A 27,403-nucleotide genomic window follows, 5' to 3' on the forward strand; every position below is an offset into this window, starting at 1 on the left:
CTATTTCCTCCGTGTTTTTATTTATCACTTTAACCTCTCTTCCCTTTTCTAGTTCCAACTTGTTTCTTTCCATGTGAGTATAATGTATTTTTCTGTACCAAACTCTGTGTGTGTGTGTGTGTGTGTGTGTGTGTGTGTGTGTGTGTGTCCAACTTTCCTTTATCTGGTTTATATTGGAGTAACATCATGAGATAATTATTCCTTCTACCCTACCTTTTATCAATAATGAGTTCCTCTCCCTTATTTATTCCTCATTTCTTCTCTTATATATTCCTTTCCCTTCTTTTTTTCTTTCATCCCATTAGACCAATAATAATAATAATAACAAAACTAGATCCCGTGTTTATCTTACTTAAATTCCCGTTACCCTTGAAGACATTAGAATTCTAAAGAAATACATCTCTTCAAATGATCTTACATAAAATATAAGTCTCTCAACATTATTTAATTTCTTCCAATTGCTTTTCTCATTTCTCTTGAATCATATGTTTGCATTTCAAAATTTTAATTATACTCTGATATTATTAGGAATGGTTGGAAATTCTTTATTCTATTTTTAAAATTCATCTTTTCCTCTGTAAGATTATACTCTGTTTTGCAGGATAAATTGTAATTCCTCATATTTCACCTTTTAAAATATTGTATTCTAAGATTTTCTCTTTTTATAATAGTTGCTGCTAAGTCTTGTTTGATCCTTCCTGGTTCCTTGGACATCTTAATTATTAGTTTAAGCCCTGAATTTTGGCTTTGACAAATAAAAGTTTCTTAGTTTGGGGTTTCTTTAAAGATATGATCAGTGGATTCTTTCTATTTTCCTTTATACTTCTGGTTCTAATCAATCTAAGCAGTATTGTTTTAAGGTTGCAGCTGTTTTGTTTTTGGTTTTTTTTTTTTTTTTTTTTTTTTTTTTTTTTTAGTATAGATAGCATCTAGATTTTTTTTTATGGTTTCCATAGTCTGATGGTTTTTAAATTATCTTTCCTTAATCAGTTTTCCAGGTCAATTGTTATTCATAGTAAGTACTTTACATTTTCTTCTATCCTTTTCAATCTTTTGACTTTGTTCAAATATTTCTTGTTGTCTCATGGAATCATTGAATTCTGTTTGTTCCATTATGTTTTTGAGGAAATATATTACTTGAATAATATTTTCAACCTTCTGTTTACTCTTAAAGGGAACACTGGATGGCCATCCACTTTGTAATGAGTCGATACTCATTTTCTGAGTTGGCTTGTTCACACCAACTTACCTTCACAGATCTGAATTCCCAAAGAAGACCCCACCATTAAAATTCTCTCAAGATCCTAAGAGCAAACCTCTTGTGGGGAAATGTACTTCTTTAATAAGCACTCTAGCTCTTGAGCCCTCATCAATGCATTTGTATTTATACAACCAAGTCCTCACAATAATGAGATTAAAATAATAAACATAACCATTTATTTTACAATAAGGCAAAGAATTAATGACTTTATAGGTAATCACATTAAAGTATATGAGTCAAAAATTATATTATAATCTACACATAAACCTGGGTCATACCATTCCACCAGAAGCTCAGTACCTAAGTGGGAGAGTGGACACATACTTTAAAAACTTACCAAAGGGACAGGAAAGAGTTTAGAGCTAGACAACAAAATGAACTCCAGTTACTCATGGTTCTTTATAAATTGCCTATTTTCTTTACCTTTTTCTCTTGGGTCCCATTGATGATTTGAAGGTTTCTAGGAATGCTGTCTTTAAGCCAACCTGGTTCCTTTTCTTACTCCTACTAATATACTAAGATAGTTCTAGTAATTAGCCTTCCTCACTAACTCTTGCCTATATGTGAATTAATCTTCATTCAAGAAATTCTAAGTAAACCTAGAGTTTATTTACAGGTAATGGGAAGCTAACTGGAGGATCTATTGGCCTTTTAGCAGATTTCACTATCTCTATTTGTGATGTGACTTCCACGAGCATTAATCTGAGGTGGGCCAAGATTTCAGGTGCTGTGTCTTACAAGGCCATAGTCACTCCTGTCAACATGGTAGGCCCTTCGATATTTGCCCTTTTTAATGATGCTACACTCCTAGGCACAATTGCCTCCCTTAAACCTAACACCATCCATACCATTAAAGTGGATGCCCTCGATAAAAATGGGATGCTGCTGGCTGAAGCACTGACAATGCAATTAACAGGTTAGTTCGGGTTACTTACACCAGTCATATGTTCTGTTATTACTATGGAAATGGGAGTTTGTTTTCCTGATTGGGGACTTCATAGTCTGTCCTAGTTAAAATCAGATCAATAGATCTCATCACTAGAATCATAATTTTTTGTTTGTCACTTTAAATTGGGTGGATTAGTTTCACTGAAAACTGAATATAGAACAAATTAAAGTTAAATGATTATCTAAAAACATTAAATATTAGTGAAGAATAGCATCATAAGATATATAAGAAACATTTGCCTTGAACCTGGAATCAGGTAGGTCTGAGTTCAAATATTTCCTCAGACACTTCTTATGTGACTCCAGGCAAGTCACTGAATTGTTGCCTGCCTCAATTTCCTCATCTGTAAAATGGAGATAATAATAGCATCTACTTCCTAAAGTAGTAGTGAGGATCAAATAGATAATATTTGTAGAGTGTCTATATACTTAATAATCCTTGGGGGGTTTTTAAATCTAGATTTGGAACTTGATCTTTGGGAGAAAAATATGTTAAAAGCTGGTTTTACATGTAATTGAGGAAAAATATTACTTTTAAAAAATCTTGTGAGTGGACTAAACAAAGTAAGAGGATAATCAGTCAGAGAATGCTTATTAAGCAGCAGCTGTGTGCCTGGAAGATTTATTTTGGATCATAGAATAGGGATAGAATAGTAATAGGGAATCTGTTGATGAAGGAGCACAACATGGTCAAATCTGCTCTGAAGGAATAGTGAATCTTCCAAATCTGTAACTTTTAGTATGTTACTTGATTTATCTTCATCCATGAAATGATAATAACTATTCAGAAGCATACATTTTCTCTTTTTGTTAGAGCTATTCAGAGCTAGTTCTTTAAGCAAGTTGTGAAGTAAACCTAGTTTTTTGGTAGTCATCCATGGCATAGCTTAAATAGTCCTGGACACATCTAATGGCTTTGATTCAAGTCTCAGGGCCACCATTTAATCATGACTTTACCAAAAATTTGTGCTCTCTGAGTTCTGCAAAATGGAAATAATAGTTCTCATCTCACCAACCTCAAAGAGATGTCATTCTCATCAAATAAGATACTGTGTGAGAAAGTGCTTTATGAATAATAAAGCACTATAGAAATGCTAATATTACAACTTTTTTTCTTAATATTATTAATGTCATCATGTTTTCCTCCTCATCTTCAGCTCTTGGAATCACCAGATGCCCTTAAAGCTCAGATCAAATGCCACCTCCAAGAAGCTTTTCTTGATTCCTCCAGTTGTTGAGCCTCCTTAACTCTCATTATGTTATATTTGTAATTTGTTATCTACCCTGTGCTTACATATCTGCAATCATATGCATCTCACACCAGCTTCCATTCTCTTGCAAGTTCCTTGAAGGTAACTGTAAATCCAGTGCCTAGAATTATATTCAGGATTGATGCTAATGATTGTTGACTGATTATCCTTTCAGTTGTACCTGACAGTTAGAAATCCCAGTTGTGAGATTCCTGAGAAGCCATATATTCTGAAGTTCAAAAGTCTTCACTGCAACCTCTTTTTGCCCTTAATATCCTATTAAAAATGACTTAACCCATGTACTGTTCTTACATGACTCTGCTAGGTAACTAGGTAACTAGCTAATCTGAAACTCATTCAATAAGGACTTAATGAATTATAGTGGCTTAATGTGTCAGCCCTCCAAAATAACATCCACAGTAGCTTTTATTGCTTTAACCTAAAATAGTAACTATTGTGGGCTTATACGGGAGATATTTATAGGGAAGAGGGGAAGACCTCAAATCATACCATGTAGCCAGCTGCTCATTCTGCTTTTGGGTAAGGCTTGAGGTTAGTTGTTGCCCTCAAAGTCAAATATTCTGCTCCTTAGTGGTTCAAAAATTTTATATAGAGCTTATAGCCATTCCAAATATGCCATGATTGGGCTGGTTCATTGGAGAGCAAGTTCTCTTTTTTTTTTTAAGGAAAAAAAATATTTTCCCCAATTACATGTAAAGACAATTTGTAACAATCATTTGAAAAGAATTTTTTGAGTTCCAAATTCTCTCCCTTACCCATTCCCTGAGATGGTAAGCAATTTTATATAGATTATACATGTGTAGTCATGCAAAACATAATTCCATTTTAGTCATGTTGTGAAAGAAGATACAGATCAAAAGAAAAAAACCCCACTAAAAAATAAAGTGAAAAATTATATGCCTCTATCTGCATTCAGATTCCATCAGTTCTTTCTCTGGAGGTGGATGGCATTTTTCATCTTGGGTCCTTTGGAACTGGGAGAACAAGTTCTCTTGAGAGGAATGAAGGAAACAGGAAATACTAAGATTAGGCCAAAGGCCTCATCTTTGATTTTTCTGCAGGTTTTTTTTTTTTACACTCTTCCTGTATCCTCTTCTCCAATTCAATCCAACAAGCATTTATTAAGAAAATATTATATTCAGGGTACTGTGTTAGAAAAAATGAACCCTTTCCTGTCAAGGAGTTTACCTTCTCTTGGAGGATAGAGTGTGTAAACAGGTAAAGACAAGATAATTCAAAGAGGGAAACTATATGAGCAACTAGGAAGATCAAGAAAGACTTCCTACAGAGGTTTGTAACTAGGTTGCATGAACTTTAAAAAATATATTTCGATAAATATTTCAGTTTCCTTTATAATCCTATGTGTTTTACTTGAACTCAAGTTTCTGCCTCCAATTCTGAACTTTTCCCTACTATAAGGGATAAGTTAACTGAAATCCAGAATGCTTCATGGACTTGTCCAAAATCACACAGCTATGAAGTAACTAAGCCAGTATGGGCCCCCATCCCTCCCAAGTCTCTGACAAAGAGTATATTCCCTACTACATTATGGTGCCTTCAGGGCAGTGCTTCCTTCTCTGACAACAGAATCACTGTCATAAAATTTTAATAGATGGCAAGAAAGAAGCATACCTGAATAATGTTGAAAGAATGCTTGGCTATCACACAGTGGGTATATTGTTCATCTTTGTAGAACTATTATTCTTGAGTAGCTGCCAAATCCCTAGGCCATTGTACAGAAATAAATGGTTGTTTGTGACCAGAAACAGAAGAATTTGGAGTTTTAAAAAATTCTCTTTTTTTTGCATGGGTGAGTCACTCATATAAGTAGATGAAAAGGCACTACAATAAAGTGTGGGATAAGGAAGAAACTTTTATTTTGAAAGACTCACTGATTTCCCTTCCTATAAAATGACAGTGTTGGACTATATAATATCAACTCTAAAAATCCATGATTTTAAGTTAGAGGCAGAATGTTCCAATGGGTTTACCACAAAGCCAATCAGCTCAGTTCCCAAGGTAGCTGGCTCCAGGCAGACTTCCCACAGGCAGAAGGCCACTGTTGATCTCATCTTTCTCTTGGTCTCCTCCTTACTTTTCAAGTCATTTAAATCCTTTTCAAAGGGAAAATTTCTCATACTCCCTTCTTCCCTCCCCACTACTCCAAATGATTGTCAACAACTCTCAGTTCTAATTCTTCCTTTACTTTGTACTTTCCAGATGTCTTTGTGTAAATCATTTTGCCTCTTTTTTTCCTCTGTCTTTCATCTAAGAGATGGATGGATAGATAAAACATTTATTAAGGGCTTGTTCAATGCAAAGCACTGTATTTGCACTGGGGATATTAGAATAAGCAAGAAAGACAGTCCTTGTCCCCAAGGAGCTTACATTCTAATAGGAGACAATGTACAAAGGGGAAAAGGAATGGGGTAAGTCCTTATTTTCAGTGTGTTGAGTTGGCTTAGAAGTGACTCAGAGGCCTGGATCTTGGCATATTAAAGCTTACCTATGAGACCAAAGGGACCCAGGTTCAAAGTCCAGGATTCTGATAAGAAGAAGATAGGATAATGGCCAAGAGCAGAAAAAAAAATGGGAAAAGGGAAAGGAGAAGGGAACAAGAATGTATTGGGTAGTTAATAACTATAGTAATCCAGTATTTCACAAACCCAAAGAACCCAGTTTTGGGGATAAGAACTCACTATTTGACAAAAATTGCTGGGAAAATTGGAAACTAGTATGGCAGAAACTAGGCATTGACCCACACCTAACACCGTATACCAAGATAAAGTCAAAATGGGTTCATGATCTAGACATCAAGAATAATATTATAAGTAAATTAGAAGAACATAGGGTAGTTCATTTCTCGATCTGTGGAGAAGGAAGGAATTTGTGACCAAAGAAGAACTGGAGTTCATTATTGAACACAAAATAGATAATTTTGATTATATTAAGTTAAAAAGTTTTTGTACAAACAAAACTAATGCAGACAAGATTGGAATGGAAGCAATAAATTGGGAAAACATTTTTACATTCAAGCGTTCTGATAAAGGCCTCATTTCTAAAATATATAGAAAATTGAATCAAATTTATAAGAATTCAAGCCATCAATTGATCAATAGTCAAAGGATATAAGTAGACAATTTTCAGATGAAGAAATTTTTTTTTTAATTTAATAGCCTTTTATTTACAGGATATATACATGGGTAACTTTACAGCATTAACAATTGCCAAACCTCTTGTTCCAACAGATGAAGAAATTAAAACCATTTCTAGTCATATGAAAAAGTGTTCTAAATCATTATTAATCAGAGAAATGCAAATTAAGACAACTCTGAGGTACCACTACACACCTCTCAGTTTGGCTAAGATGACAGGAAAAGATAATGATGACTGTTTGAGGGGACATGGGAAAATGGGGATACTAATATATTGTTGGTGGAACTGTGAACTGATCCAACTATTCTGGAGAGCAATTTGGAACTATGCTCAAAGGGTTATCAAACTGTCCATACCCTTTGACCCAGCAGTGTATCTATTGGGCTTATATCCCAAAGAGATCTTAAAGGCTGGAAAGGACCTGTATGTGCCAAAATGTTTGTGGCAGCCCTGTTTGTAGTGGCAAGAAATTAGAAACTGAGTGGATGCCCATCAGTTGGAGAATGGTTGAATAAATTAGGGTATATGAATGTAATGGGATATTATTGTTCTGTAAGAAACCATTAGCAGGATGATTTCAGAGAAGGCTGGAGAGACTTACATGAACTGATGCTAAGTGAAATGAGCAGAACCAGGAGACCATTGTATTTGGTAAGAGCAAGTTTATACCACTATCAATTCTAAAGGACGTCACTCTTTCCAACAATGAGATGATTCAGGCCAGTTCCAATGATCTTGTGGTGAAGAGAGCCATCTATACCCACAGAGAGGATTATGGGAACTGAGTGTGGATCACAACATAACATTTTCACTTTTTTTGTTATTTGCTTGAATTTTATTTTCTTTCTCATTTTTTCCCTTTTTGATCTGATTTTTCTTGTGCAGCAAGGTAATTGAATAAATATGTATGCCTATATTGGATTTACACATATTTTTTTTACCATGTTTAAAAAAAAGAAATTATTGCAACCAATCTTTTAAAAAAGGTATTGGGTTTCTACTGTGTGCCAAACAATACAAATATTTCATTTGCTCTTTGCAACAATCTTGGGTAGTGGGTATTATTATCTCCATTTTATAGTTGAGAAAACTGAGGCAGACAAAGGTCAACAGTCATTCCCAGGGTCATATAGCTAGATTAAATTTGAACTCAGATCCTTTTGATTCCAAGCCCAGTGCTCCATTTACTACATCACCCAGTTGGTGAGGACAACTTGTTAAAAATATAATGAGAATACATGTATTTGAAAGGCAAAAAGGATGTGGGAGGTGGTTATTGTCTATGTCCTTACTAATATGATATTTGACTATTGATTTTGTTTTGTTTTTAGCTCCAGAAATACCCATTATTGATCAGGCTTATTCCAAACTTAGCAATAGCATTACTGTGGAATGGGCACCTGTACCTGGAGCTACTAGTTATCTCCTCACAGCCCAAGATGGAGAATCCTTCATTGAAACAATAGTCACCAACTCACCAGGCACAGTGTCAGGCCTGAAGGCAGCTACCATGTACAAAATCACCATCAGATCAGTCAACACTGGAGGGAGAAGCCAGGCATCAGCTCCCAAGAAGGCAAAGACAGGTAATTATCAATACCTGGGTGACAAATAAAGGAAAGAACGTGAGCTTGCTTGGAAATTGGTTTTTGCCAATATGCACTAAAATTTGACATAGAATGAATTTTTGAGATCTGGTGTTCAGAATTATGAAAAACAATACTGCTTGTGAAGTTGGATCTATTTGGGAGAAAAAAATGTAATTTAAATGTCATATGTGATTACTTAAAATTTGGTCATTATGGGATAGAAGGGCTTTCTTGAGAAGTATTAGTCTGCTTAAATTAGGGAAATATTTTTAGTTGGTACCAGGAAGACCTCAGGTCCAGTCCTACTTCTGATACAAAGCATTATGACCTTAGTACAGGTCACTTAAACTTTCTCTGACTCCCATAACCTCCTGACACTTATTTACCAAATCAAAAATTACTATCTTCTTCATCTGGCAAAATCACTTGCCACGCCAGAAGGTCTTTTTGTCTAGTGAAATCAGTGACTCTTCCTACTTGTTCATATTCCCAAAAACCACTGATAAATTACAGCCTAGTTGGGTGGGATTTTATAACAGTTTGACATATATTGAATCACCTACCAAGATTTACTCTTATTTGGCTTTGTGTGGCAACATTAATTCTTAAATATAAATGTATACAAAGGCATCTTGATATGGAATGAGAGTTTTTGAGAAGTTGTGTCTAACTCAAATATATTTTCCCACTGACTTATGTTTGAATTCCATCGGTGTTGTTCAGTCATTTTTCAATCATGTCCAACTCTGACCCCATTTGAGATTTTCTTAGCCAAGATATTGGAGCACTTTGTCATTTTCTTCTCCAGCTCATTTTACAGATGAGAAAATTGAGGTAAACATGTGCAAGTGACTTACCCAGAGTCACACATATCTGAGTAAGTATCTGAGGACAGATTGGAAGATGAGTTTTCCTGAATCCTAGACTGGTGCTCTTTCCATTGTGCTATCCTACAAATTCCAAAGATCCTTCAGTTTTCATTTCTGATTCATCTATAACTGTCAGTGGTTTCTAATACTTATAATTTCTCTCCTACCAAAATCTCAGTGAGTAGTCAATAATCTGTAAACAAACACCTAGACATAGTGGGGGAGTTACTATTTGGAAAAAACCCTCCTATGAATCTTTTTGTAAAGCAAAGAATTCTTTGGCAATGTAAATGATCATCCCACATTTACTTGCTTTTTTTGGTTTTAAGTTTGTATTATGGTACCTTTGGTTTTTCTGAAGCAATTTGCATATGTAAGTGTCAAAGGAAGTGAATTATTTTCTACCTTTTCAGTCTTGGCTGCCCCTGTCTTAGATGTGAGTTCTCCTAGTTCTGACTCAATCCTGGTGCAATGGGAAGCTGTATCCATGGCGGTCGGATTCTCCGTGTCCATCATGCGTTCTAATGGCTTGGGTAGACTGTGGAAAGAGAATACCACCAACACCTCTTTGACCTTCACCAGTTTAGATGCAGGAACGCTCTATACCATAAAGGCATATGCCTGGAATGCTAATGGGATTCCTGGAGATGATTCTACTTACAATCAGAGAACAAGTAAGCCCTTTTAAAAAAACATCATTTAGCTCAGCATAATGTAACTGATAACTTTTAAGAACTAGTAAAAGAGAATATGGCTGCTCACATGTAACACAGAACACTGGTCCCCATCACCTGACGGCCAAGTAGGTTATATTTCACCCTAATCCCAGAGTTCCCAGTACCCTTAAGGGAATTGGGATAGGGAGGTCTAGGTTCTCTGAACATGGCTTCAATCTTTAGTGATAAATGTTCCCCCAAGTAGAGTTTCCTTAGCTACTAACAGTCAAATTAGCAGAAATATTTGCTTCAAAGAATCTAATTACAAATATAAAAAAGTTATTCCCTCAATATGTGAGAGACATAATCTTCTTCCTCTTTTCCCTTGTACCACCTCAGTTACTAGGGAGGGGAAGATTAAATTTATAGCTTAGATCAATTTCTATACAACACAGTCTCAGTCATTTAAAACAGGAGGATGATTTCTCAGAGGGATAAAAAAGAGAACATGGGAAGGAAAATCCTTCCCTTCTCACCCCTACACTTCATAGTGCCCATGCTGTGACCAAACAGGGATCTTTATCCTTGGGACTCAGGAATTTTATAATCACCGAAAGCTACTTCAACCCATATTATAAGGAGTGCAGGGGCCTCCATTTTATGTACACTAGTCATGCTCAAAAAGCCCTTAAAGGGTACCTCTGTTTTAGGAGAATTAGACCTATTCATAGTTCAATAGTTCTCATATGAGATCTATTGACATTTATGATCACATACTCAATATTCTTGGAGCTTTCTTATAGGTGTTAAAATAATTATTGAATGTGATAAAAAGGTTGTTCTGAATAGATGTGGCCTATCACCAATCCCGTTTATAATTTTTTCAAATATATCACCCATCCAATACCACATAGCAAAGCTTGATGTTGTTCTAGGAAGCCATCAGTAATTGTGAACTTAAAATTCAGTACACACACACATATGACATGGATATGTGAATATATACATATATGTAGCACACACATATGTATTGTATGTATTATATGTGTGTATATGTATATGTACATTATATAAATGTAGATACACAAAGATAATTAGATATAGATGTTTTAATACAGAATAAGAGATTTGGAGGGGACAGTAGGGTGAGAATCTAATAAAACGTTGTTTTTAAAGTAGTTTATTCTTTATTTACCATTTTATTTTTTTCATATTCTCAGGGGGAAAATGTATGAGTTATATAATTTTTACTGTAGAACAATTGAGGCTATTGAAAGCTCTAAAAAGTTTTAAGAAATCATACATGTGCATTTATAGTTCATATGAGAGTGACTTTTGTCAATTGCAAAGTGATTGTACTATGTTTTGCTTTAAAAGCATCCAAACAAAGAGAAGGCATGTGTGTTTTGTTTTGTTTTGTTTTGTTTGGGGGGGGATTGCCTTCTGGAAAATTAAAAAATGAAATTCTTTTGATTGAAAATTAGTTACTGGGTCAAAATTGTAAGTGACTCCTTGTGGTGTTCTAGGAATGAGACTAGGATCTTCATCAATATCATCTCTGGAGAAATACTGAAATATTCATATAATCTTTGGGTATGAGAGCAATAAATATAGGATCCTGAAGACATTTTAGAATGTACCCATGATTTACAGATGAGGGAATTTGACTTCCAGAGAGGTGAAACATTTTTTTCTAAGAGTAGACTTCTAGTTAATAGCAGAACCAGGGTTAGGGCTCAGGAAACCTGAGTCCCAGTTTTTAGCAGCTGACAGAGATTCTTAATACTTTTTTTCTTCAATTCAGCTCTGTGTGAAGTCATAAGTAATCTTTAGATTTGTTTAAAGAGTATTCTTTACTTTTACTTTCTTTTTTTTTACTTTACTATTAGTTAAATCTATTATTCAACAATAGCTTACATTTATACCATGCTTTCAGTTTGTAAAATAACATCATTTAATTTGATGCTCTTAACAACCCTGGCAAGTAATTATAGCAAGTACTATACTATCCATTTTACAAATGAGGAATTAGAAGTTATGTGTCTTACCCCAACTCCCATACCAAGGTAGAATGTTGCTGGAATTCATTTCCAGGAATACCTAGATTCTGAGATTTGTGGAGGGAGTTGATCTTCAAAGTTGATTCCTGTATGTATGTGTGTGTGTGTGTGTGTGTGTGTGTGTGTGTGTGTGTATGTTGATTTTCAGTCATTTCCCACTCTTTGTGACCCCATTTGGGGTTTTCTTGGCAAAGATACCAGAGTGATTTGCCAGTTCCTGCTGCAGCTTATTTTACAGATGAGGAAACTGAGGTAAAAATGAGGTTAAATGATTTGTTCAGGGTCCCACAGCCAGGACGTGTCTGAGGCCAGATTTAAACTCACAAAAATGAGTGTTCCTGACATCAGACCCACCCTCTACTCACTGCTCCACTTAGTTACCCACTGTTTAAGATTAAGTCTCTCCATCTTATCCAGGGAAGAAACTCAGAAATAATAACAGGGCAGATTCCACAACTGATTAGCACAGGACCGTTGACCTGTATCTGACCAGGGACAGTTTAGGCCTCTTTAGGTAAGCTGGTTTGATTGGTATATTTATGTTAAACTAATTGTGGTCATCTGCTATTACTCAAAACCCCAAGCCTAAGAGATGCACTATCCTCCATCTTCCTAGTAGTGCCTGTACCATCACATCTGAAATTCTACCAAATCTTACCTTGATTCTTTGATGGAATATGAAACATGTTAAATTGTTTCTCAAAAACCCCAATTCCCCCCAAAAAAACTCTAGGTCCTCATGCTCCAGCAGACATCCAAGTGTCTTTTGATAGTGGGACTCAGAAGGCCACAGTTTCATGGATGCCAACGGAAGGAGCTTTCAGTTATACTGTGATGGCCTCCAGTGAGACTTCAAAACTGAATTGTAGTACTGTGTCTAATTCCTGCACTATCTCTGCTCTCCAGTGTGGAACGGAGTATGCCCTTTCCATTTTAGCAAGTAATGATGCTGGCTCTAGTCACTCAACAGCAACAGTGAACTTAAAGACTGGTAAGTAAAATATGGCATATTTATCATGAGATGAATTGGTCAAGGTAACAATAATATTTCTCCAAAAACCTTGGGCCAAGGCCCTTTTGAGTGTACTGAAAGAAGCAATTTATGAAATAGGGAGCTGTCCTTACAAAATGAAGCCCATTCTTTTTTTTTTTTAATAGCTTTTTATTTACAAGATATATGCATGGGTAATTTTACAGCATTGACAATTGCCAAACCTTTTGTTCCAGTTTTTCCCCTCCTTCCCCCCAATCTCTCCCCCCGATGGCAGGTTGATCAATACATGTTAAATATGTTAAAATATAAATTAAATACAATTTAAGTATCCATGTCCTAACAGTTATTTTGCTATGCAAAAAGAATCGGACTTTGAAATAGTATACTATTAGCCTGTGAAGGAAATCAAAAATGCAGGTGGACAAAAATATAGGGATTGGGAATTCAATGTAATGGTTCATAGTCATCTCCCAGAGTACTTCCGCTGGTGTAGCTGGTTCAATTCATTACTGCTCTATTGGAACTGATTTGGTTCATCTCATTGTTGAAGAGGGCCACGTCCATCAGAAATGGTATTAAATTCATGTCCTGAGATACTACAAACAATGTTTTTTCTTACCACAGAATCCAGGCTACGTATATCTGGTATTTATGAGAATGAATTCCTAATTAAAAAGTGGTCTCTGCATCAAAATATTTCTCTTCCTTCCCCACCCCCCCGAGACAATTGGGATTGAGTGACTTGCCCAGGGTCACACAGCTAGACCATGTTAAATGTCTGAGATCAGATTTGAACTCAGGTCCTCCTGACTTCAGGGGTGCTGCTCTATCCACTGCACCACCTAGCTGCTCCCTATATCAAAAAATTTCAAAGTTGTAGGGGACCTTCAAGGTCTGAAAAGAAATACCTTCTATATCTGGCCCAATAAGTGATCTGATTTTTGCTTGAAGACTTCTAGTGAAGGGAAAACCTGCTCTCTTCCAAGGCAACTTGTACTTTGGAATAGCCCTAACTATTAGGAAATATGTGCATATTGGAATATTTCTATATTTTTATTTTTAAAAATTGTTTTATTACTTATTGTACAAATAAAAAGGAATTCTCAAAGCCTGCTCTGATGTTTCATAATGGCATGTAAGTGATCCTGAGTTCTTGAAGGCTCTCTATACAAGTTGCACAAGTAGAAAGTAAATATAAATAAAGGACATATCCTTTTTTTAAAAAAGCTAGAATTAAAATAGTCTGGGGACTTAAAAAAGCCAAAACTTCAGGTTCTTTGAAAATTCATTCATTCCAGATTTTTATTCCCTGATGTTGTTGGATAATGAGGCATTACTAAAACCTAGACATAACAAACATTAGCTACTTCTATTTCCAATTGGTTTGCTATGAATTATTTACTAGAATTTCTCATGATATTAAAAACAATATATCACTTTTCCTGATTACTACTGAGTAACATTTATCATATTAGATCTCTTATCTGTCCATTGGGGATAGTATTGTATCTTTCTTTCTAACCTTTATTCCAGAAACTATAGAAAATATAACATACCAGTTGCTACCTGTTGTGCTATCTGAAAATCAGAAAGACTTTTTGTACAGATATATTTTCTTTAAAAATTATGACAGCAATGAAATAGTTACCCATTTCACTTCGTTCTTCTTTACACCTGGTGTAGATTTGTCCCATGTTTGGTATGGGCAAAATCCAACATAACAGATTAAATCAAATAAGACTAAAAAACTAAGCTGGAGAATGTCCAGAGGAGAACAACTAATCTCAAGAAGAATCATAAGCTCATATAACATGAGCATTAATTGAAAGAACAAGAGATGTTTTACTTGGAGAAGACTTGGGGGAAGAAAGAAAGTTGTGGCACTTGTGTTCAAGTATCCAAAAGGTTGTCATTTGGAAGAAGGTTTAGATTTGCTCTGATTTGTCCCAGAGGTCAGAACAAGGAGCAATGAGTAGAAGTTACCAAAAAAAAATTGAGGTTTGAACTAAGAATACAATTACAGCCAGCTAAAAATGTAATGATTTGCATCCAGTAGGATTCCTCCTCATGAGAGGTCTTCAAGTAGAGGCTAGACTACCTCTCACGTATGTTGTAGAAAGAATTCTTGTTCAGGTATCAGTTGAATTACATGTCCATGAAGGTTCTTTTTAACTCTAAGATTTATTTTGATTCAATAGAGTGGACCTAAAAATCTTTAAGTTATTATTAAAACTAAAAACAGCACTAAGACTTTTGGGACACCTGATATTATAAGGAAAGCACTTTGTTGCTATTGTCCAGCTGATTCAGAATCTTAATAACCCTATTTGGGGTTTTCTTGGCATTTATATGCCATTTTCTTCTCCCACAAATTTTACAGATGAGGAAATTAAGATAAATGGAGTTACACAGCTAGTAAGTATCTGAGGCTAAATTTGAATTTAGGTCTTCCTGACTCTAGTCTCCAATTGAAATCATTTTAAAGTAGATAAGGTGAAGTCTTATTCAGCCTGAACTCCCCTATCTTTAAGCCTTTATTTCCCTGCTTGAAAAGACTCCACTTCATCTTTCTGTTGAAATCCAATCCTTCTTTCAAGAGCTGACTCTGGCACCTCCTGATTCTTGGAGCCTTCTTTGACTTTCCTATCTTCCTATCTTTCCTCAAATTATTTTATTTAAATCTCTTTTGTGCATACTTATCACTCTCCATTGCACTTATTCTTTGTCCCAAAATAGTTATTTGAGCCTGCGTATCATTTCTCCTCCCACAGCCCCCCACATATATACTATTACCATTGGATTATAACCTCTTTAATTGCAGGTTATTAATATTATCTATTCTCACATCCCCAGCATCTTGAACACTTAAATATTTAATAAATGTTTGTTGAATTAATGCTGTTGTTGCTATGAAAATTGCTCTTTAATCAAATGGATTTTAGGTCCTACCAAAAGTCCCGCTTATTTCAAGTAATATTTGAAATACCTCCCTTCCATCAAAGAAAAAACATCTGAACACTTCATTGGATTTTATTATAATAAGGGCTGAAGTTCATCTGTTGGTTCCTCAAGAATCTTTTCTAATACTGATTTATTGCCCATTTTTTTACAATGCAATTTATTAAACCTGGTCTGTAACAGAACTCAAACAATTGCTATCTTTAATTGATAAAAGAAGCAGATAAAATCTCTCTGCCTTTAAATGTTTTTCTAGTTGCTTGTGCACCCAGAAGCATCTCAATCCAAGAGGACAATCCTGGCCACCTGTCTGTATCATGGACTGACGTTGAACTTGGAGATTACTATGTGGCCTTTGTGAAAAGTGATGATGGTTTGGAAGTGCATTGTAACACATCATTCACTCAATGCAGTTTTCCATCTGATTGTGGTTTCACATACTTCATTAGTGTCTTTGCCTACAATGAAGCAGGGCAGAGCCCTCTGGGTGATGTGTTCAACTACACAACAGGTAAGTAGCATGGGATACCTACCTAGGGGAGTAAGGATTCACCAGACATGAGAACACCACAAATCATTCATTCCCCTGCAGAATTCACTTAGTGTTACTCAAAGGAGTTGAATAAAGAATGGAAAATTTGACAGTGTTACTGCTACCCCCTTTGCCTGATTCATTAATAAGAATTGGGTGCAGAAAATTTCCAATTCACCTCAGTAATAATATGTGCCACTTGACATCAGAAGGTCCACAGGGAAAACGCCTAATTTTTTATGGTTCTCAGAAATCTCCTGCTATTCTCTAGCTTTTTTGAGTGACTTGTGTTAGTCCAGGTTGTATGATCTGTGTTGATTTATCTAATTAGTTTTTTGGCTCAGCTCTTAACCACTGGGATTTCTATATTCTTCTCTTTGGGCTGTATTTCAACAAAATCACTTTAGCATAGAAGAGTTGAATTGATCACATAAACATGGTTTCTTTGATATTGTTCTTATTTATAACCACAGAAACAAAAGGAATACAATTAAATATATCAAAATATTTCCCATGCATGCAGTAGGTCTGCAACTCTAGCCAAACCAATACCATATGTATATCCCCAAACCTCGAGTTCCAGGAAAACAACTAAATTGCTTACATTCAAACTTCTCCATCAGTCATTTCCCTCAGGACAAAGTTGGAATTCCCAGTGCTTTCCCATTCACCAGTTTTTAAAAAATCAATGTCTAGTCAGCTAAGAGAACTCAGGATCCTTGGGCATTAATGGCTCCTTCAGATGCTTTTTTTCCCACTTATTATTCTGGTAATGGCTAGAATCTCTGATGCTTCCTTCCAGCAGCTTCTTAGCATGGCAGACTTACTGGTTAGGCTCTCTTTATTAAAACTTTATTGCTTTATTAAAGTATCATCTTCCACCACATGCTTTAGAAAGTCGAATTACTGCTCCTCCCCAAACATACTTTGGTCTTTCCTTCTCTGTCTTGGTATTTATTTTTGCACCTTTCCCATCCAACAACATCTTCCATGATTAAATCCTGGCTAGCCTGCAATGCTATATTTAAATACCATTCATTCCTTGAAACCTTTCCTGGTCCCTCCTACCAGAAAAGCTCACATCGTACATCATATGTCTCCTTCTCTACTGATTGCTTTCTATATTATATAGACTTTTTGTCCAAAAATTTCATCTTTCCCTTAAAAAATTTCTTAAAGGCAAGGATAATTCATCTTTGTTACCTATAGTATTTAACACAATAGCTTGCACACAAGTTACTTAACTGATACTTGTTGAATTGAAGTAACATAATAAAAGAATCAGGGCTGTAGTCATTCATGGAAGAAATCAACATGTGTTGGAACAATCAGGAATAGTCTTATGAAGAAGATAAGTTCTGAGTTGGACCTTGATGGGTCAGTAAATTTGGGAAAGATTAAGGGAAAGGGTTTTATTAGGGAAATTCTGGACCTTTCATGGACAGGCCATAGAATCGTATCTTTACCAGAAATCTTCAGTGAGGTTCTTTAGGGTTTTCCCAGAATCTATTTACATAATAATAGCTTTTTTTAAAATTTTGTCTGTCTTGACATTTGGAATGGATGATGGGCCTAAAAAAAAGAAAGGGAGATTAATATTCCCTCTGCCACAGAAAACCAGGTTTATAAAAGCTGACCAATGACACTTGGATTTTTTTTGGATATTTATGATATATTATTGATTTCCATTTTATGGAGGGTAAAACAAAAAACCACATAGTCTGACAGTGAGTTATTATGCAGGATATTTCTAACTGTGTAGGACTGGACGGAATTTGTGCTATTGCTGGCATAGCCTTTGAGATCCCAGAGTCATTTCTATATCACAACAAAGGCAATGAGTTAATTAATAAAAATAATGATGATATTAATGACGACTGACTTTTTTTTTTAAATTTAAGGTTTACAAAATTATTTACATACATAATTTTACTTGGTGTTCCCAATAGCAGAGACAGAAAGATAAACTAAATCTTTTGATTCTTAGTAGCATAGACCCATTCTAGCATGTCTCACACTGACCATTATTGTTCATGACTGAACCGACTGTCACTGTTCATGTTACTAACAGTCACTCTCTGTGCTTATACCCTTTAGCTCCTTGCTGTCCTAGTGACATTAACCCCGTGTTTGTGTCCAGTGATACAATTGAGCTTGTCTGGTCTCCTGTCCGTGGTGCTGAAATGTATGAAACAAAAGCTGTTGATAGGAGTCATGTGATTGAGTGCAATGACACTGCTACTGCTTGCACTCTTTCTGCCTTGCAGTGTGACACTGTGTACAATGTCACTGTATATTCTTTCAGTGACATCAGGGGGAGCAATACATCTTGTGCTCCTCAATGTGTGACAACAGGTACAGTATGGCTTTTATTCCAAACCCTGAAATGGTTTCAAAGCAAAGACAGATCTTCACTGACCCATATAAATCCATCCTTTAGCAAAGGAACCAGCAATTAAAAAAAAATAATGTCTGTGTACAAAGTAATGCCTACTAATGCCGATAATGGTGGTGGTTATGATTATTTTGATACTTCATGCATCTATGATTTTGTCTCTTTGGGTATACACTTTATAGTGTCAATTCAAATCTCTTTTAAGACAATAGACAGCTTTTGAGAGTTTATGTGGGTTCCTAGCTGGGTGACCCTGGGCAAGTCACTTAACCCCAATTGCCTCAGCAAGAAAAAAAGGAAGAAAGAAAAAAAACAAAAAAGAGAGTTTGGTGGGAAAAATATTAATCAATTTATGGTCATCTTATTGATGAGTATCTCTGAACTTAGATGGGATAGTAACCTGAAGACATAGTTTGACGATGAGCAAGGTCTTTCTAACTTAGTAGGATTGGACAGAATTTGTGCTATTGCTGGCATAGCCTTTGAGATCCCAGAGTCACTTCTATGCCACAACAAAGACATTGAGTGGACTAATAAAAATAATGATGATATTGATGACAACTGACTTTTTTCTAGAAATTTAAGATTTACAAAATTATTTGCATACATAATTTTACTTGGTGCTCCCAATATCTCTATGAGATAGACCTAGGCCTTAGTAAGGAGATGAGAAAAGGGAAAGAAATTCATTTATTTAATGAACTTCTATTAAGGATCTACTGCAAGGCCCTATGTTAAGTGCTAAAAGACAAATAAGGGAAGAGAAGAAGAAAGAGGGCATAAGAGAAAAAAAAAAGGGAAAAAAGCAAATAAAAGAAAGATAACAAAAACTGTGACTATGATAGAAAGTGAAAAGTGTTCTCAATAATTGACATAATTGCCATTCAGAGCTTCCTATGTCATTCATAAATTGCCTAACTCAGTTTTAATTCCATGAAAGCTAAAACTTTAAGCTTTTAAGTGACCTAAAGGTTGGGGTTTTTAGGGGGGAGAAGAGGGTCCAAGATATTTTTAAATGATCAAGCTAGTATACTTCTTAAGTTTAACATTTTAATAGTTGTATGTAATCTCATTGCCCAAGTATTACCCATCTTATAATGGTACTGTCTAGATTCACATATATTGTTACTTGTATTAGATGAAATTTGTAGTATTTTCCCCAGAAAAATTCCTAGCTCTGTTTTGTCATATGCTGGTTAATAAAATAACCCAAACTCTCTCAGCTCCTTGCAGTCCAGAAATAAAAAATGTGACCAAGGATACTTTTCCTATCATTAATGTGCACTGGAATGCCAATAATCATGAAGCTACTTATATAGTAACTGCCAAAGGGGAGGCTGGGCTCTACCACTGCACAAGCTCCAGAGACTTCTGTACAATAGCTGACCTGCCCTGTGGATCTATTTTCTCCATAAGTGCTGTGGCACAAACAGAAGCAGGACAGAGTTTGCCGAGTTACGGTGTGCCTTTAGAAACAGGTATGTTAGCAAAAATCAATTTAAATGTTGAATTTGGTAGAAATGATCATGATTTTCTTAAGATTTGTGTTGCTGTTATCATTTTCCACTCTCAATACCATGCAAAAGAATGAACTGTGGGAAATGGAGCATAAGTAAATGGAGCATAAGACTCAGAAAACATTTCATGAGCCCTAAATTTTTTTTTGTAGTAAATTCAATTAGCAAACAAATTGCATACAACAGACTCTTACCAACACTAATGGGTATTAGAGGAATATAGGTATAATTGAAATCCACCTATTTTATTTTATTTTTTGATGCGATTTAAAATTTTTTAATCAAAATTTTAAAATCAAAATACATGCAAAGATAGTTTTCAACATTCACTCTTGTAAGACCTCTTGTTCCAAATTTTTCTCTCTTCCTTCCCTCTACCTCCTTCCCCTAGACAGCAAGTAATCTAATAAGGGTTGAACATGTATAATTCTTCTAAATATATTTCCACATTTATCATGCTGCACAAGAAAAATCAGATCAAAAAGGGAAAAAAAAGAGAGAAAAAAAGCAAACAAACAACAAAAAGGTGAAAATGTTGTGATCTACACAGTCCCCACAGCCTTTTCTCTTGATGCAGATGGCTCTCTCCATGATAATTCTATTGGAATTGATTGGCCTGAATCTACTCATTGTTGAACAGAGTCCCATACATCAGAGTTGATAATCATATAATCTTGTTTCTGTGTACAGTTTCTCTTGGTTCAACTCACTTCACTCAGCATCAGTTCATCTAAGTCTCTCCAGACTTTTCTGAAATCATCCTGCTGTTCAGCTATATTGGGTATCTAAGTTTCTAGTTCCTTGCCACTACAAAAAAAGGCTGCTACAAATACTTTTGCATGTGTTGTTTCTTTCCCCCTTTTTATGATTTTTTTTGGGATACAGACCCAGTAGAAACACTGCTGGATCAGAGGGTATGCATCATATGATAATCCTTTAGGCATAATTCCAAATTGCTCTCCAGTATGGTTGGATCAATTCACAACTCTAATAACAATGAATTAGTTAAAGATAGATAACATTTAGCTTTATCTTTTCCTGTCATCTTAAAAAATCTGAGAGGTGTATAGTGGCACCTCAGAGGTGTTTTAATTTGTATTTCTCTAATTAATTGTGAACATCCACCCATTTTAGTCAATAATTATTCTCTTTTCCTTTCCCACACATTTTACAAGACACTATCAAATAATAAAGTGAGAGGATTCTAGTTTCCATTTGTCTGACCTACTCTCATTCATCTTATTTTTAGAAGTGTCAAATAGTCATAAAACATCTTAAAAAGCAACAGAATAAGGATCAGGAGAAAACATCAAAACTTCTATAAATCCCTGAATAACTGAGAACTCTCTATAAATGTTTATAATGTCTATAAGTATCTTAAATGGCTAAGATAATCTCAAATCATCATAATAAACTGCATAATTTGTTGACTTTTTTTTAGTAAGAAAGAGTAATATATATATGTGTGTGTGTCATTATATATTTGTAAATTGTTAGGTGTTACATATATGTATATAGTTGTAAGGTGTTACATGAAATAAAGTCTAATTAATCAAAGAAGTCAGGAAACTTGGTAAAGGTCCTTTTGTCAGAAAATGTTACTTTTCTTAACTATAACTACTATGGATAAATAAGTACATCTGAAGAGATGAAAAAGAAAAAATTCATTACCCAATTTTAAAATTCAGGATACATAATTCAATTCAATGAACATTTATTAACATATTAATGTATGAAATATTGTGCTAGTTACTAGAGATACACAGGTAAAAACAAAACTGTCCATATCCTCAGGGAGTTTACATATTTTTGGGAAAAGATTTGTTAATAGTTAAGTAAATATAATATACATACAAAGTAAATTAAAATAATTTCAGGATGAAGTTAGGGAAAATACTAGCACTGCTGAAATTAGACTAAGCTTAAAGTAACAAGAGAGAACTGAACTGACCTTTGAAAGGTTCTAGGAATTCTAAAAGACAGAAATGGATGTAGAACATTCTAGGAATGGGAGATAGCCTACCCAAATTTATGAAAGCAGGAAATAGGATGTCATGTGTAAGGAACAGCAAGTATGCCAGATTAAATGGAACATCAAGGATGTAAGTAAAGTGAAATCAATGTGGGAAAATAGTTGGGACCAGTGTAGGAAAAAGAGGCCTAGAAATGGAATTGTGCAAGGGAAAATCCATTTTGAGGGAATATTAGGTTGATTGTTGTACAGATAATGAATTAGAAAGGGGAGAAACTGAAAATCAAAAGACTAATTAGGAGATTATTTCAGTAATCCAAGAGAGGGATGATAATGGGTTAAGCCAAATTAACATACATACATATATGTATGTGTGTGTGTGTGTGTGTGTGTGTGTGTCAATGTGGTGGGCAACTACATAAAGGGATAGATGCAAAAGATGTTGGGAAGATAAAATCTAAAAGATTTGGCAACTGATTTTTTATTGATTGGGAAGGGTATGGTTAAGGCAGCAGAATTACTGAGGAAGATTCTGAAATTTCAAACATAGGAGACTGGAAAGATGGAGGTGTCCTCAACAGAAATATGGTAGCTAGGGAAAAGATAAGTTCAAGGAGAGAAATAATGAATTCTGTTTGGGACGTTTTTAGTTTAAGACACATAACAAAACATGAACTTAATTCCTAATAGATTTAAAGATAATAATTTAATGAACATGAAATCAAGTTATTATCTTTTTGTGTTTCATTTTGAAGTGCCATGTTGCCCAGCAGACCTGACAATAATTCAAATCACCCAGTCTGTAACCAATGTAAGCTGGACTATTGGGACAGGGGCACAAACCTATGTGATAATTTTAGAGTCTCACAAAGGACGGTCAAAATGTCATACTTTGCAAAATCACTGCATCCTGGGATGTATCAGCTGTGGCACCAATTATACAGTGGCTCTGAAAGCTATTAGTACTACAGGATTGACTGCTTTTTGCACCTACCAAGATTATTCTTCCAGTAAGTATTTGCTACAAGCTGGCAGTAAATATCATTTAAATCAGTGGGGAGCTTACCTGTTCATTTATTGAATGAGCATTTACTCTATGGCTACTATATGCCAGGCACTGGAGATCAAAAACCAAAAATGTAGCAATCCCTGGCTACATGGAATTTTTGGTCTATTAGAGGGAAAGAACATGTATAAATATAAGTATATATACTATATGTGTATATGTGTATGTATATGTGTGTATGTGTGTGTATATATATTATATATAAGTAACATATATATGTACATACATACATACATATAAAAGGGGAGGGAACAAATCCTTTTGCTTTAACTATCTATGTATATCTAATGCAGATATAAATGCATGCTACATCTCTATTGTGTGCACTTACATTGTGAATTAATTTCATCTAAAATGTCTACCTTTTTTTTGTTTGCAATTATTTTTAACCCTAGGGACCAAAGCTTCAAAGGCATTCTGATGGAAATTAATAAATTGCCCTGGAAATTCCAAGATATTTTTATCCTGAAGGGGAAAATATTTTAATAATATTCAGGTCCATGCAGTACATAAAAAAAAGAAGAAGCCTTAGGAGTCACCCAGTCTAATCCCTTAATTTTTCAGATGAGGAAACAGGTTTAGGAAGATTAAAGTCTTTTTATTGCCTCCTGATGAAACCTCTAGCTTCTTTTAAAGCTCATCTTGGGTGCTCCCTCCTACATGTGGCCTTTCCTTATTCTTCCCAGCTGTTAGCACTATTCCTCTTGAAATAATTCTGTATTACTTTGTATTTACTTACTCACATAGAAACTTTATGCCTCTATCCCATCAGTAAACTATCAGCTCTTTGATAGCAGAGACTGTTTTGTTTTTATCTTTCTCTTTCTAGAACCTAACACAGTGCAGATTGGAGTCATTTAACAGTTATTGGATTGAACTGAATTTAAGTGGAAGTTAAGTAGATTCACTTATTAATTGTGTGATCCTGCCACTTGACTTCTGTTTGTCAGTTTCCTCAACTGTAAAATGGGGATAATAATAGCATCTTTCTCTCAGTGTGGTATCAAGTGAGATAATTGTAAAGCCCTTAGTACAGTGTCTGGGACATAGTAGGTGCTAAATACAAATGCTTATTCCCTTCTCTTTTCCTTCCACCTTGATAGTAAATGGCTGAGTTGATTAAGATTGAGACACAAATGCCCTCAATTCGAAGCCAGGGATTTTTTTGACCACATCATGCTGCCATAGACACAGCTTATCATGGGATTTAGCTACTCTACTCTAGTGGCTACTTTTCAGAAGTGATATTTTATCTTAGTTGGTCAAAGTCATGTAGATGTTAAATGAGCAGAGAACTTTTGTTTTCTTTAAAAAAAAAAAAAAGGGAATTTTGATATAGACTTTGCCTTTCAGGTGCCTGTTGCCCTTTGGGGGTGAAATTATATCGACTGGGCAATAATGGTATTCAGATCTGCTGGAGAGCCGCCTTAGGGTCTGCAAACTACAGGGCAGAACTTTATGGATCTAAAGGCGTTTTCACTTGTACCCCGACTTCTGCACTTAGTTACTGTGATATCACTGAGATACCTTGTGGGGATGTATATACAGTCATGGTGTCCCCAGTTGATGAAATGGGATCCAAACTTACCTTCTGTCCCCAAAAAATATATTCAGGTAAATTGAGACCACTCCCATGTCATTCCTGTAAACCAGAATTCCTTGACAATAAATTTATTTGCTATTTGGAAAATTATGGATAGACTAGAATAATAGTAACTCATATTTATAAAGCACTTTAAGACTTGCAAAGGCATTTAGCTTGTAAACCTCACAATTACCTGATGAGTAAGTAATAGGGGTTAGGTTCTGGTTAATTATAACACTGAAAGTGTAATTGCATTCATATAAGAGACTTCCAAATAAGGAAACTTATTTGGAACTTATTTCCAAATAAGGAAACTCCCTCCTCCCAATACAGGTTAGAAATTTGTATTTCATTTCTTTTATTTATTTATTTTTAATTTGTAGAATAACTTTTTTTATTGTTCAAAATGCATGCAAAAAGAGTTTCACATTCAATCTTGCAAAATTCTGTGTTCCATATTTTCCCCTCCCTCCTCACATTCCCTTTCCCCTAAATAGCAAGCAATCCAATATAAGTTAAACATGTATAGTTCTTCTAAACATATTTCCACATTTATCATGTTGCACAAGCAAGTTGCATTTTAGAGAGCTGACCAGGGCATTGAGAGGTTGTTACTAGCCCAGTGTCTCATATAAGTTAGAGATGAAACTTTAACCTAGTTATTAGCTCTGTATCCCACTCTTTTGCCATTATACCACACTACCTGTCTTGGTTTAAAGAAATTTAAGTGCTTTGCTCATAACTTCACCTCTAACAAAAATTAGAGGTAGAATCTAAATATAAGTTTTTGGGATTCCAGGTCCAAAACTCTATCCATATGAAGCAATGCTTTTCAATTTTCTGTACAATTTTTTCAGTCAACAAAAATCCACTCTCTCTCCTCCTCAGCCTCAAACACCACGACTATCATCACCCGCTTTTTGAAGAAAAAAGGAAAAACAAAATTCCTGTTATAACATAAATGGCCAAACAAACAAATTCCCACAAATTTAAGGACACAATTTGAACAACTGGGTCTAGTCCTCTTCCCCCCATTAGGTGCTGATCTACTTCATTTCTGTGATTCATGCATTGTTTTTATTTCCCTGTTCTGTTGATTAAATTAGGTTCTTCAGAGTAAAATTATTCAGTGATTTATGTCATCAATTTAAATGTGTTTGTATCCATTTAACTTTTATGCATTTTTATTTATTACAGTAACCTGCTCTGGCAGTTCAGTAGGAATGGGTAAGTCCCTACCACGGATTATTTTTAAAATGTGTGTGTCTATATCGATATAACCAACATGATATAGTGGCTGGAGCACTGGACTTGAAGGCAGGTTCAAATCATGCCTTTGATGTTAATTATGTGACTAAGATAACTTAATCTGAGGCTTAGTGAACTCTTTAAGACTACAAATTATAGGTAAATTGTAATCTAAGTTGGTGGAGCTCCCATAATGCATTAAAATCACATACCCTCTATAAAGATATAGATGTATATATAGGTGTATATATAGGTATATGTATACATACCTATATATAAAATATCATATATGAATTGTATATAAATATACATACCTATGTTTATATACACACATATAAGTAGAAAGATAGCCAGTCCCTGCCCTCAAGGAGCTTACATTTTAATGAAGGAAGACAATACATAAAAGGAAACTGACAAGAAAGGAGTGGAAGAGATGAAAGTACCTGGTGAAAAGGCATTATAGAGAAAGTCCAGAGAATCAGGAATGAAAACTGTGATTAGTCTGGTCATCCTCCTTCAAATGGATATTCTGAAAGGAACCAGGCAATCAAAGGGAGAGACCACTGGGGCTGAAGGTACTTCCAATATGAGAAGTCCAGGAGTAAAGTGGATTCCCATGAAGAGGTTTTTACCATGAGGCTTGATAAAGAAAATCTAGCAGGGGTCCTCAAATTACCGCCTGAGGCCAGATGCAGCAGCTGAGGATGTTTATCCCCCCATCCAGGGCTATGAAGTTGCTTTATTTAAAGGCCCACAAAACAAAGTTTTTGTTTTTACTATAGTCTGGCCCTCTAACAGTCTGAGGGACAGTGAACTGGCCCCCTATTTAAAAAGTTTGAGGAGCCCTGATTCTAGAGTGTCAAGAATGCAGCCAGGAAAAATGTTGGCTATGTATGACACCACAACATAAATTCACTTTTTCCTAATCTATCTTCTCCAAAATCAGCTAAATAAGGAATTCTTTGGAAGAAAATGGATTGGAAAGAAGGGAGAAAGGGAAGTCCTATTAGCCCTGGTAAAGTATATTCTGCTGACTCAGTCCCTCCTGGAAGACTGAATTTTTCTCTAGCCTCCATTTCTGTTCAGTTGCTATGGAGTTCTATGAAAACTGTATTTTAAACCAAAAATGCTGATTCAAAGAAGATTAAAAAAGAAACCTCACTACACAGCTATTGTTTTTAGCTAAAAATTGCTACACCCTTACTTTCTATGTATTTTATTCAGTGATTTTCAGAGGAAAGAGAAATGCAGAATAATGCACCAAATTCTGGGTGGAAACAGGGATTCAGTAAAGCAGGTAAGTAATTTGGATTGGAGTTGTGGAGT

At 35.2% G+C, this 27,403-nt stretch overlaps 1 protein-coding gene across 1 annotated transcript; it reads left to right on the top strand.

Moving 5' to 3' along the window:
• Positions 1–2,023: 2,023 nt before the first annotated feature.
• Positions 2,024–27,369, top strand: FNDC7 (fibronectin type III domain containing 7). The gene is given in 11 exon segments (XM_031968704.1): positions 2,024–2,177; positions 7,968–8,222; positions 9,508–9,768; positions 12,544–12,801; positions 16,019–16,273; positions 18,392–18,649; positions 19,913–20,167; positions 22,934–23,188; positions 24,598–24,858; positions 26,027–26,056; positions 27,302–27,369. Coding segments are annotated over 11 exon segments (2,310 nt in total).
• Positions 27,370–27,403: the final 34 nt, after the last annotated feature.

Source organism: Sarcophilus harrisii, chromosome 4 (genome assembly GCF_902635505.1).
Source record: "Sarcophilus harrisii chromosome 4, mSarHar1.11, whole genome shotgun sequence".
NCBI lineage: Eukaryota > Metazoa > Chordata > Mammalia > Dasyuromorphia > Dasyuridae > Sarcophilus > Sarcophilus harrisii.